This window comes from Lampetra planeri, chromosome 2 (genome assembly GCF_965212315.1).
Source record: "Lampetra planeri chromosome 2, kcLamPlan1.2.h2, whole genome shotgun sequence".
NCBI classification, from domain to species: Eukaryota; Metazoa; Chordata; class Hyperoartia; order Petromyzontiformes; family Petromyzontidae; genus Lampetra; species Lampetra planeri.
This window is the reverse complement of record NC_136108.1, coordinates 32477675-32491269: the sequence shown is the minus strand read 5'-3', so window position 1 is coordinate 32491269 and position 13595 is coordinate 32477675. Positions and strand designations below refer to the sequence as shown.

Sequence of the window (13595 nt, the reverse complement as noted above, 5' to 3'; positions counted from 1 at the left end):
AAGTTAAAATTACCATGATCATTATTACTTGCACGTTAGCGATGGCCGGGAATCGAACACGGATTGCCGCCTTCTGTAGCGTGCAGCGGGCGAACCGCTGTGCCCAACCGCTCTATCCCCGGGCACAAAACAAACAAAGCCCTAATTTAGCCCTGGATCTGTTTAAACAGCCGCAGGCAATGACATGCACGAGGCAACATGCCAGGTGGACAGAGGGCCGGTCATCCACGGTGCCAGCGTGACATAAACATGGCCCGGCTAGGATAATGTGTGTGTGAAAATGAATGCATTTAGAGTTGTGTATGTTGTTGGTAATCGGTTTGGGTCACCCTTGCAGTCACCGGAGGCGCTACCATTCGCCGCAATATTATGGCAAAACAAGCAATGAAAAATCGTGTATACGCCATGGATCCGTGTGACCCTAGTCCAAATCGAGTTCGTCTATGGAAGCATTTCATTAGCAGTATGAAGGCGGACGCTGAGCTGTCAGGGTCAAACAAACGTTAGCACATTTTACAAAGTGTAAAATTTTTGCTGCTTTGTGCCTCCAAGCTTTAGGCAACTATTCGATCGGTTTTAATCGTCATTAACTGGGTACCTCCCGAAGAGCAATGACACGACACCAGTAATGCTACAGTTTAGCTCACATTGGATCATGTGCACGGGAGTTACTCGTGCACCCTCGTTACAGACCGACGGGAGAGAGCTCATGCACGGACACTTTCAACGTTTGTTGGAAAGCGTATGAAAACGAATATAATTTTTTATCGAATCGTGATCCAGAATCACAACGATTGATCGAATCACCCTATAAACAAAGAAACAACAGCACCGTGCTGTTTGTATTGTGTTGTTTGGCAAGAATGAATTCTGATTTGATATCGCTCGTACTCAAGCACGCAAAAGGGGGTTGGGGGGGGCGCAGCACGAATGCAAACGCCAATGCACAAAGCGTCGCGAATTTTCTACAGCTCGCAAATTAAGCAGTGAACCGGATTGCGCCCATCTGCATTTAGCCACACGACGACAGCCAGGGACCGACCTCTCCGTCTCAGCTGCAGCAACAAAGGCGAATTATTCAAGCAAAGACGGGGAAGAAGAATAAGGATGACAGGAAAGACGATTTCTCCCGTGCTCGCCCACAAGCAAAATGAGCAACGTCCGCGTGTTTCAACCATTTCGCCTTGAACAACAATCACGTCGATTCTTCCTGTTAACTGTTTTGCACTCGGGCGAGTCAAACCTTGCTCAATAACCCCAGCCCCCATCTGGGAATGAAAAGATTCCCCATCCTTGTTTCAGGGGGGGAAAAAAAGGCCTGAAATTCATTGGGCCATGTGGAATGTGGAAGCCCATGGAGAGGTCTTCACCACAGTGCCAGCCAATCTGCTCACGTGATTACCAGCAGGTATTGCCAAGATGGCCAGGGCTGGTGGTGGTACAGTTGCTTGGCGCATTGCGCAACAAAGCCGGCGATCCTGAGTTCATGGCGAGTGATGGATGAACCGGCCCTGAGCATCATCCCCTTTATCGACCCGCACTAATCAGCACGGTGAAGTATGGTCAAACTACCCGCATGACTTACACTCCGTAGGTGGTCTTCATCAAGCACTACCCCTTACCCCAACCCATCACTTAACCACTCCAACCTGTGCTCCTTAATGTCACCACAGCTACACCACCGCGTTTAATAATCCCACTCTTTATTTTAACCACTGTCATCTAATGTAAAATTGTATTGTTATTGTAAAGGGCCTTGCACTAAGGCACTATATACATCGATATAGGAAACGGTTAGATAAGAGCAGTGGCTTGGTAAGAAATCTGTCATTATTTAGGATTGCATGATCCCGTAACCAGGGTGAAATCTACTTGTTTTCCACGATGGCCTTGTGCAACAGGGATTATACAGTGTGAACATCTCTGATCTATAGAGCAACTGTATATCGAAAGCATCAAGAGAATCGAAGCCTCACAAAACACACACCTAACATCATCACTTTTTTTCGATTTAAAGCTTTCGTGACTGCAGGGATTCATCTTCTTGGTTCTTTCAGTAAAGTCACGTAGAAGGGAAATAATACAATAATAAAAAGAAAACATAATAAAATACATGTATTTTAATAATAAGAATAATTTTTATTTTATTTTATTATTTCCCTTCTACGTGACTTTACCGAAAGAACCAAGAAGATCATCACCACTGTGGCACCATCATCACTGTACAGTAATGTATTTCCACACCTCCGATTATCACGGTTGGCTAGGTACAGTGCAAAATAAGTTCAACGTGCATACATACATACATAGAGTAACACCCTCAATTATCTAGGAAAGTCTTATCAAGTTTCAACAATTTTTTGCCAGGAATGTCCCGCTACATTGCGATATTTGGCGTGACCTTGCCGACACGCATCACACCACCACCACCACCACACGGGGCAGCATGACAGTCACGGGCAACACAATCACCGAAAATCTCTGAACAGGAATGGTAACAGACAGATGTGAGAAAGACAACCGTGAGGTCCAGGAGGGTGGGGAATAGGTGGCTGGTTTCCAGGCTGCCACGAAACGGCGATACTCCCGATACATCGTACGGCATAAGATCCAGGGAGATTGCATCGTCCGTTTTGCAAAATACCGTCGTGAACCGCAATTTCTGTTGTTCAATTTCATTTTCTTAAATGTTTTATCTCGTGGAAATTTACGTACGAAATAACAAATGCAATGATTACAGTTGTGAATGGGACAGCTATTGTCGATTAAATTATCGCTCGGCAAAATGTGTTTCCGACTCATTGACTGCGAGGCTATTGTGTAACGCCACAATTGCCGCGGGTCATTTAACAAGTTATTTATTTATATTCAGCGTTACTGGCAGCGTGTGCATCATAAGTGCGAGAAATGGTAATTGTTTGTAAGACTTGTGGAAGGCTGGAGTTGAGCGAACTGCAGTTGAATAACTTTTAAGCAAATCATTATCAGTGCTGGATGTACAGCGAAAGCAAAAAAAAAAAGATTCTTTAAAAACGTGAAATACTATTACAAGCGAGGGATATGTTCCCGGTTTTTATATTAATCTGAAAAATATTTTTAAAAATGGGCCTAGATATGAATTTCCAATCGGAAAAAAAGTTGGCTTGGATGGATGTGAAAGTATGACTGCATCACTTGATGCAGTTATTTTCATTTATTATTATTTTATTATTCTTTTTTTACCTACGTGACTTTACCGAAAAAAAAACCTAAGAGTATGGCCAAGAACACCTTATTATAATATAGAGGACTGCAGGGCTTGGGCAATTGTTGACACCGGTTCACCGCCCGGTTGCCTTCCGGCTTGTCTGTGGTTCCACAGCGTTTGCGAGATGCAATGTGACTGAATGACGAGCGTATGTAAAACTAAAAATTACGACAAATACATTTTGTAAAAAGCGACAACATTTAAAATCGTCCTTAATAATACAAATTCCGAAATTTTCAAGTACGAAACTCAACGCCGTTAACAATCTGATAACGCAATTGTGAAACGTGATATCTGGCATCGTCGTGAAGAACGATATCGCGGCAACCCTAGGCAGCCCCAGTGTCGGGAAGAGAGGAGGGGGGGGGGAGGTGTGAAGGCAAGTCCGACGATACTCACACGATGTGAGAGAGGTCTAAGGGCTTCTCGGGCTGGTCGGGGTACATGGGGTGTGCGGGCTCGCGACTCGGCACGCAGCCCAAAGATTTACTAAGAGCGCGGGTCAGTTTCTTCGCCGGGGATTTCTACGCGGTGGGGAAGGGGGCGAGATGGGAGGTGGAAGGAGGAAGCGAGGAAAGGTTAGCGTGGGTCAGGGGGCACATGACTAAAATACAGTGCAATCCATTCATAGATAATAATCATCAAATCTAATCATAATAATTCCATGGCCAAAACCCAAAAATAAATTTCCGATCGTTATATTGGATGCGAAAATCTACGAGTTAAATGCAATAATAACCTTTGCATTTATATGGTGCTCGCTTTAATGCAACGGAGTGCAAATCCATACCCAGGAATGTGCCGTGTAATTTTTCAAACTGGGGCAAATTTGGACGATGACGCGTGGCGCACAATGGGCCTACTCATTTCGGATGTTGTCACGGTATATTTAACGTCCGCTGTGCAGCGGACGGCGGGCAGAATTTCACGGTCAATACACCGGCAGTAGTAACCAGGAGGACCTGCCGGATTCAAATCGCGAACATCTGCAACGAGCAGCGAACGCGCTACCGCTGGGCCGTATCACCGCCCCAGTGATGATTCACGCTGTCCCTGTAACTTTCTTCTCTGCAGGTGACTAAATATTGTACGAGCGCTGGCTCTATATCTTACAGGAGAGTTTTTTTAGATATATATATAAAAGGTTTAATAAGTTGCATTAAAATTTAGAGACTTTGTTATAAGACGCGAAGTTCTATATAATTTATGGGCATTATTTTAGTGGGCCATCTATAAATGGACCAGCCCATACACACATCGAACATTGCTCAACACATCAGTGTGCGTGTGTTCGTATAAGTGACCTGTACTCGTCCTTCACGTGGTGCTTGTGGAATGCATGCGCATGTGCGCGTGTGCGCGTGGTGTAGCGGTTAGTGCACTGCACTGCGAACCCGGCGACCCGAGTTTGATTCCTGCCCATGACCAATTAACAGCAGAGAATGTTAGAACTGGTCCTAGCCCTCCGCCAGGTAGGTCAGGCTTAAATGAGCACCTGGTGCAGTGTGTAAAACATCAGCACTGGGGAGACAAAGGTGGCCAGGTGTGGTGTTGACGACCCACCCCTCACCATGTGCTCACTAACAGCACTTGCCCCAACAGTCTGTTCAGGCTATGCAGGGGATCATTGTCTTTAGCACGCGTGTGAAAACACCACACGTGTGTGTGTGTGTTGGCGCTGCACGTACCCACGAGGTGTACTCCTTCATCTGGTGCTGGTTCGAGTGGGTGCTGCTCGCCTGACCCCTCCAGAAGCAGTCCTGGCACAGCTGGTAGCTGTGGCACTGCTGGCAGCGGTAGCGGAAGCCCAGCATGCTCTCGCTGTGGCAGAACGAGCACTCCACCGGGTGGAACACTGCGCGCCCGCACGACACGAAACCCCCCGCTCAGTCGACTTTGCGTGACCACGGTACAGAACGTTGTTAAAATATATTGTAATCATTACTTATTCATCCAGGAAAGACACTTTCTTTAAGGAGGGTCCTGAAAATGTTTTTTGTTAAAGATGTTATCAGCGAAGAAATAAGTGTTTATACACCTGGGAGGGAACCGGAGTTCCCGGGGAAGGGGGGCAACACTCTATCCCCGTACGGATGGAAACAAATGGCGAGGAGCTCACTTTGTGTGCATCCTTCTCCTGGCGAGCCAGGGTATTGACGCCTCCTATGCCCACGGGAGGGTTTGACAACATTTGTGCAATCCACGAAACCTCGCTGCCTCCAGAGTGCTGGATTACAGGCCACGTGCATAGCCACCGCTGTCCTGCCAAGTGGTTCTCTCGCCACTGCCGAATGAAAAGCCTGCCCCCACTTGAGAGTGCTCTAGAGAGCTCCTCGTCTAGAAGGTATACTTGGCCTACTCTTCCACGCTGGTTGGACGTCTTGGAAGAGGTGGGAGTGCCCACACTTTACCCCACCATACGCAACTTGGCGATCGACTAATCTGTGCTGTAGCCATTTATGCTGCTGGGTTATTCTGCGGTGCGCTAACAATTACATCAGGGCAGCATCCCACTGAGTAATTGCCATTAAGAATTGGAGCGTCGTTCTCCTACTCCACATTTCGAAATAACCCATCGCAACAGGAAGACTTGCGCAGACTGAAAAAAGTATACAGATTCAACAGCACACAAAGGTGTTGTGCTGCTCACAAACAGGCAGGACTCCCATATCATGCTTTGCGTGCATGTCGTACTCCCAGCCTTGTCCAGACAACCGACTCACAAGAGTGCCGAGAACGTGGCCGTATCACCGTTGCGACAAATAAGAATCTTTATTGAAACTGGAGGAATCCCATGAGCCGTTGAGCTCTTTTTCACAGACGCAGTCTCCTTCGTGCCACTCCATGCACAGCTCCACATTTCACCCGAGCGCAAGGTGGGGGGGGGGGTGTGTGTAGCACCCCAGGGGGCTCCACCACGCACCGTTCTCCACGTTGGCCAGGCGGTGCATGAGAGGCAGCCAGATGAGGATCTGCGGCGGCGGGTCCGACATGAGCGCGTCCAGAAACACGTTGAGCGTCACTTTCTTCTGCAGTGGGAAAAAAAAACGGCGGGGGGGGAGGGTGGTGCGGTCGAGAAGGGCGGTGAGAAAGAAGTTCAACATACATATCATAAAATATTTGCGTAGCGACGCAGGAAAAACTGTTCAGAGGCTTTACAGTGATGATGCGGGGTCCAGAAACGTTGGGTACCACCGGTCTATTACACTGGTCAACAAAAAAAACATTTTTTTCTGGCCTGGACTTTTGCAGCTGTTTTAGATTAATTTCAGGGTGCTGATTTCAAATCTGATCTCAGATCTGCACCATCACATCTCATTTTATGCTATCGACATACCCCATTTGCATTGATTTTACCCGCAATTAACTGTCACTTATGATTGCAAGTTGTTGCGAGTCAGTGACTGCTTTAGTGTTAAAATATGGTGCTGTATTTTTAGGATAGTGTGTTTATAATATAATTTTATGTAGATATCCACATTTATTTAATATTTTTCTTTAGCAGTTTTTATTGAAAATGCAATATTTGATATCTCGAAAACCTGATGTGATAGACAAAAACTGATGCCAGATTTGGAATCAGCACCCCAAAATTACATTAGAACCGTTGGAATACCTTATGCCAGAAAAAGTGTGTTGACCAGTGTTATTATTGAGCTTCCAACAGGAACCATTCTGAAAACAACACTGCCTCCCCGTGGCTGCCCAGGAGATTCACACGCGTTTTGTTTCCAAGGCGGAGAACCGGTGCCGCACGACCGCGGCAGTCGGCGCACTCGACCGCGGGCCGCGTTAGCAACGCATCTCTGACATTACAAAATGTAAACTTTTAAAAAATAACAACCAAGCTACAAACCATCTGCTACAGCTGTAAGATAAAGCTTCCACTGCATGTGTGAGTGTGTGGCGAGTGGTAGTGGAGCAGTTTTCTTGTTCATGTTTATTGTTTTTTTGTTTGTTGCAGTTGCACCCGATTCAAGAGCCGAATGGCTCACAGGGCTATACCTAATAAATAAAACTTGAACTTGAGTTAGCGCTGCGCTACGAACCCGACGACCCGGGTTCTATTCTCGCTCACGGCCAACACCAGTGACGATTATCTGATGCGGTCCCGGGCCTACCCTAGGTCGACTCAGCCTCAACTGAGTACCTGGTGTGTAAATAATCACCACTGGAGAGACAAAGACGACCGGGCGTAGTGTTGGCCACCCACCCCTTCGTGTGCCGTTCCCACCTTCATTAGGCGCTCACTAGCAGCACTTGCCCCAACAGTCTGTTCAGGCTATACGGAGGCTCTTTGTCTTTGTATTCCAAGAAACTCTGTCAGTGTGCAGGCTCTCTAAGAAGCAGGATGCCAGCGTGTATGTTGTAAGAGACAGGGGTGCCAGTGTGTATGCTGTACAATACAGGTTTGTCTGTGTGCAAGCTGTATGAGAGGCTGTCACAGTGCACAGACTGGTTGTGTAGAGGCCGGTTGTGGAGAGGCTGTGGCAGTGTGCGGGCCTGCCTGGTGTGGGAAGCACGAGCGGGCAGCCTGCTCCGTGTAGCCGAAGGAAGGCCCTTCGAAGACGGCCGTGGGCAGCTTGAGGACCTCATGCAGGTACTGATCGAACTTGTTCAGGACCATGACGCCATTTGAGTCTGAGATCTGGGAGAAAATATCTGTGGTGGGCAAGTGGTGGTGGGGCGGGGGGGCAGGGGGTATGCAGAGGACGTGGCACACAGACACAGGCGAGCGTGAATCGTGGGTGAGCATCGATCAAAGGTGAGCGTCCATCGTAAGTGAGCGTTGCGTAACAAACAAGCACGCTGCATCCACTGCTACTGGTCCAACATTCAACAGATTGATTAACGAAGCAGAACCCAACCTCCGCTTCGGGCAACTTCACATCAAGCCAGAGCAAGCAGCGACACGACTTTTCTTAAAATGACCCTCGCCAGTATCGCCCGCGAAGGGAAACCGGGGCCCATCTCTAGCGGAATTCCCCGACCGCAAGCCCCGCCCGTACGTGCGCCCGTACGTGCATGCACTCACATCGCAGCTTGTCCACGACCTTGCCTCCACACATGGTGGCCAGCGCCACCTTCACCCCAAACACCGTCATCTTGCCGCAGCCTTCCCTGCCGACACAGCGGGGTTCACGCGTCACGACGGTGCTGATGGGAAGCGGTCCGAGTGGTGGATGGGTCCGGGTTAGGGTTAGGATGGCGTCTGATTTGTGGCCGTGGCCACATTAGAAGCGGGCTGGAGTCTAAACACGAGTTTAGGTCTAGTTAGGGCGAGGATGGGGATTGAATCGTGGCTGGGCCAGGATGGAATCTGATTGGTCGCTGTGTTTGTGTTGGGGCTAAGATGATGTTTGAATGGCGATTGGTTCCAGGTTAGGGTGAGGATGGATCTGAATGGTGGCTGGGTCCAGGTTGTGGTTAGGATTGGGTTTGAATGTAGGCTGGACACAGGTTAAGGGTGAGGATGGATGCATGTTGAACTTATTCCACACCGAACATAACCAACCGTGATCATCGGTGGTGCGGAGAGGTGAACAACTAAACACAAAAAATCAGTTCTAAAGAAATTAGTTTTCAATCCTAAGAAATTAGTTTTCATAGCTCCAGTGGCTTTCCAATAATAATAATATGGATATATGTTAAACGAAAGATAGAACTATAGTTAGGAGTACATTTCTATCGTACCTCTGACACTAGATCTAACAATTCTAGATTTGAACTTTACCGAAAGAACCAAAGAATATGGATCATTGCAGTCACGAAAACTTCAAATCTAGAATGAATCGCCTCTACGGGGGAGGGCTTCCACATTTCTGCTAGAGCTTTTAACAGACGAGACGAGAAATCACAGCTAATCGAGTCGCTACCCTTCCTCAAGAGATGCCGCGATAACAAGGTAATACCTAAAACTCCTAAGCCTCGGCATTTCTCCCACTTTAGTCAAAACATTCTAGCTGTGATTTTAACACCTGATGATTGCTTGTGTTGCAATCGAAACGTCGTGATTTAATTCACTTTTATTTATTTATTTCTATTCTTATCTCTTATTTAATTTTTTACTTACGTGACTTTACCGAAAGAACCAAAGAATACGGATATAGATCTAACACGCCCGGGAAGCACGCCCTACCCGTTGTAGGCGGCGAGCATGAAGTTGAGCAGCAGGTTGATGGACTGCTCCACGTGGATCTGGTGGGTGGTGGGCAGCCGCTTGTTCAGCTGGTAGTACACGGAGGCGATGAGATTCTCCAGCCGCGCCACGCTCACCTCTGCGCCCGCATCCAAGGCGTTGAGGCCGTTCTCACGGAACGCCTCGATCATGTTCCAGATGTCCACCAGGTGGACTGCGGGAACAGCGGCGCGCTGCACCATCAACTCCACGTCCCCCTTTTGGTTTTCCTCTCCCTGCCCCCCCCCCCACCCCTACGCGCCCTTCCCCCTGGGTGGGTTATCCGAGTTAGGGAAGTATAGAGTTTATTGAAAACACACACAGACGTGTTCAACATTTTAAACGTCGGCTAATAATTATGATTGTACTTCACATTGTGTCTATAAAAACTGGTGTAATTTCCCATACATGCCCTGTGTGTGTGTGTGTGCCGGAATCGTTTGTTCAATAAAATACTTTTGGAAAGGAAAAATAAAAAAGGATCAACTTCAGGTCACGTGTGTAAAGGAACCGATTTGGCATTCTCGTACTAATCTACTACGTACAATATTTCTGGAGTGCGCGTAATCAAATCTATATGAAGGAGCACAATCAAGTCATCAATACCACTGCCTGAAGAGGAAATAAAATACACGTGATTTTTATGTGCTATGAATAAGGGCCATGACCCGAAACGTTGGCTATCAGGTATTTTCCATTTTAAGGCCACAGTGGTATTGACAAATGTGTCGAGTTATTGTTACTGTTATTAGTGCCTGTGCAGTACAGCCAACGCAGCATGACAAAATAGTTTTCTATTATTTGCACTTCATCTGTGTGCATGTATCTCTGTACGAATGTACGTGCCCATCGATGTATATCCCTACTTGTGAGTGGTGAGGGTCAACTGGCGAGTGGTCAATGTCAGGTGGGCGGTGATTGTCTGACAAGGGTCAAGTGAGTTGCTGTGCGAGTGCCTTGAACCACGCCGTCTATTGGACGGGTTGCCCAAGGGTCATTAACTCAAAAAAACACAAGGTTTTGTTTGACCAAGTAAAAATAAAATATTGTTTTGGTCCTTCATGCTTCAGGTGTCCTAGATCAATGTCTTTCAAAACATTTGGTTTGGCAGGCAAACTCTGGTCTGGAATGGAGCGGCATTTTTACATCTAATCCTTGTCCACTTACATACGAGTACAAAAAGTCACACTATAACCTGTTTAATACTTACATAAATTAGCGTATAATTGTACTATGATGAGTCTTACAATAATTCCGCTAGGGTCGCCTTGCGCTGCAGGGAAGTTATTATTCAACGATGACTTGTGTTTGTGCAATATTTTCGATTTCACCTGTGACACAGAGGTTTCCGCTGTGACTACTATTTGCTTAATTTCTGTGCGATATTTTACTTGTTTTGCTCTTGTCACTTTGATGCCCCCAGACCTTTCTTGCAAATTAGACCGATCCTGGACCCTCGAGTAACCACTCAGTTAAACAAAAGAAACTTGAAACCTGTGGGTCTGCAAGGCTGAAGGGAAGTGGTCCACAGAACCGTAGCAGACACTACAATGTGGAGAAGTTTGAATAACGGTATAATGTCATTGGAGCACGGAGCTCCGTGAACATTTATTGAAGGCGGGTCCCAGAAAGGTTGGGTACTACTGCTATAATCAATAGTACTCCATAAACATAGGCAATAACACTATGCGAAGCCCATTCATAACTGGCTTCACATAAAGAAGTAACTCTTTTACACGTGTCATAAGTTCACCGAAAGCACGACTGAGACGACAAATAAATATGCCCGGCTTCCGAGGTCTACAGCTCTTTACGATCAAAGCAAAGTTCACGACGGCATCCACGCAAGCAAAAAATGAACAAACTCTTTTCACAGCAACCAGCCAACTCACGGTTGCATTTCTTTTGAACGAAGCGAAGCTTGCAAGCCGTGCGGTACGTGGACAGCCGAATGGCGTCGAAATTCTGCGCCCCTGCAAACAACAAAAAAAGACATGGATGATGACAGCGGCGAGAAAGACGCGGCGCAGCGCGGCATGCGCTCTCGCCCGCCGGCCTGGTCGGCTGGCCGGTGAGCGTGCGGGCGTGGCTCAAGCACGACGCTCCGGTGAGTCACATCGAGCATCCTCACGACAGGGGTAGGTGGCGGCGGCGGCGGCGATGCACGTGGCTTGTAATCAGGCACTGAAGGCGAAGGTTGGTGTGGAGAAAACTCCCCTCCCCCCGTGGGCGTCGAGGAGGTGCCGCCGTACCTTGGCTCTCCAGGAAAAGTTGGTACGGCAAAATTACCTGTTACGTCTGTACGGTTTCCCCGGGTGCACCGGTTTCCTCCCACACGTAAGCACTCATTAACTGGCTGAAAACATCTCAATGTATAGACAACTGCAGAGCTTGGGCAATTGTTGGCACCGAATTACCGCCTGGCTGCCGCCTTCCCACTTGTCTGCGGTTCCCTCCTCGCGCCTCCGAGTTGTTCTCTCCCACATAAAGTGCGAGCAAATGTTGTGCGGCGCTTCACAAGTAAAATTTACAATTACTATGAAGGGATCTTCAACATTTCGAGGCACCAAAATGCAAGACAGAGGCCGTTGCGTGCACGGCTGGTCTCGGGCCTGTCCAGGTCGGCGACCAGGAAGCTAATGTCTGCAACTGGCACACCACATCCAGAACAGAACCCCTCGCAACGACCGTGCTTCACTTAGCCACGTGCCACCTAACCCCACATCTACCAGCCACCCACCTGGAAAATATTCAGTTTCACAATTCCAAATAATGGACACGCATATTGTCCAAAAGTGGCCGCTCTTATTAGCTGGCCCCACGTGGCCCCGTCAGGCAATCACGACCACGAAGGCAAAGGCAATTAGCGACCACTTCTGGCATTATCCGTCGCCGCTAGCCTTTCATCGCCCATTTGCCGGAGATGCGCACATAAAAGCTGACATTTGGATAACATCCACTAATCTCCGCCGCTGCAATGCTCCGGTGCACACCACAATCGCAAGTGCCCGCCCGCGCCAGCAGAAGGGCGGCGTGAAAGCCCGCAGAAGCACCCGTTGGTTGTGCAACGCTCACAATCGCGTCGCCCGTTCGGTTGTCACGTAGAGATTTTCGCCGCCCCACCACCCTCACCCAAAACAAAACCCAGCGATTGTGGGGGGCGGGAGGGAGGGCGCCAGGGTTTATACGGTCAGGGGCTTAATTTCGCGCGGAGAAAAAAAAACGTGACGAGCGGCAGTCACACAGCACATGGCGAGCGGTATAACGGATGCGGTGTGCCCGGCGCAGAATTGTTTTGCTGGTCGCCAACCCAAGTGGACAGAGTGGAAATGAATCCCTGCGCACGATTTAATTCAAGAATACATTTAATTTCATCCCATTTTAATCGTATAATTCACTGCTTCTGTTTCTCATTATTTTCCGTCTTGGTTGTAGAGTTTTGTTCGCTACATTAACTTAAAACACTTACACAATCGGATCGAAAAAAGTGAAATCTATGAATCTGACGAATCGCTACACGCTTAACTTGTACAGCATCTCGAGAAGCGGAGGGCGCATTGCGGCAAAACATCACCGAGCGTCACTGTTGCCCGCTCAGTTTTCCCAGCAACGAAGGTTATTCAAAGCGCCTTTAAATCCACAGCGGCGGTGCGCCTTGAGAATGGCGACGCGCTCCCGTGGAACTCTCGTGGAGCTCCCTGGAGCTCCCGTACAGTTTTCCGTGGAAATATAGCGGAGCTCCCGTGGAAATCTCGCGGAGCTCCCTGGTGCTCCCGCAGAGCTCCCTCGGAGCTCCCGCAGAGCTCCCCCGGAGCTCTCGTGGAGCTCTCGTGGAGCTCCCGTGGAGCTCCCGTGGAGCTGCCATGGAGCTCCGTGGAGCTCTCATGGAGCTATTTCCGCGCTCACCGCCGCCCCCGTGCGTGAACCCCATCGCACGTGCCCGCTTGCGTGCAAGACGTACGCATTTCGAGGAAGAGCTGCCGACGGTCCGCCATGACCTTTGAGGGTTGCGCCCGATCGTCAATCATTCTGCGGGAGAAACACACAGAGCACAACACACAAGAGGCAGCCGATTATGGGCGGTCTCGCTGGGAGAGAGCGTTGTCGAGAAGTGAGAAAGCGTGCGAGAGACGTCGACTAGCCAATACCGCGATGTGACTAACTTTTTTG

At 48.5% G+C, this 13595-nt stretch overlaps 1 protein-coding gene across 6 annotated transcripts in view; it reads right to left on the bottom strand.

Moving 5' to 3' along the window:
• The window catches only part of LOC144732061 (dystrobrevin beta-like), a 66901-nt gene that overhangs the window by 34245 nt on the left and 19061 nt on the right, over nt 1-13595 (bottom strand). For all 6 annotated transcript variants that reach the window (XM_078613326.1, XM_078613298.1, XM_078613307.1 and 3 more), the window contains exons 2-9: nt 13387-13454; nt 11318-11398; nt 9387-9600; nt 8283-8368; nt 7755-7909; nt 6171-6276; nt 4936-5102; nt 3647-3771 (exon numbers count right to left, since the gene is read on the bottom strand). In XM_078613326.1, the coding sequence (XP_078469452.1) occupies nt 3647-3771; nt 4936-5102; nt 6171-6276; nt 7755-7909; nt 8283-8368; nt 9387-9600; nt 11318-11398; nt 13387-13453 (1001 nt within the window). In that variant the 5' untranslated portion in view covers nt 13454. The remainder of the gene's footprint in view (nt 1-3646; nt 3772-4935; nt 5103-6170; nt 6277-7754; nt 7910-8282; nt 8369-9386; nt 9601-11317; nt 11399-13386; nt 13455-13595) is intronic.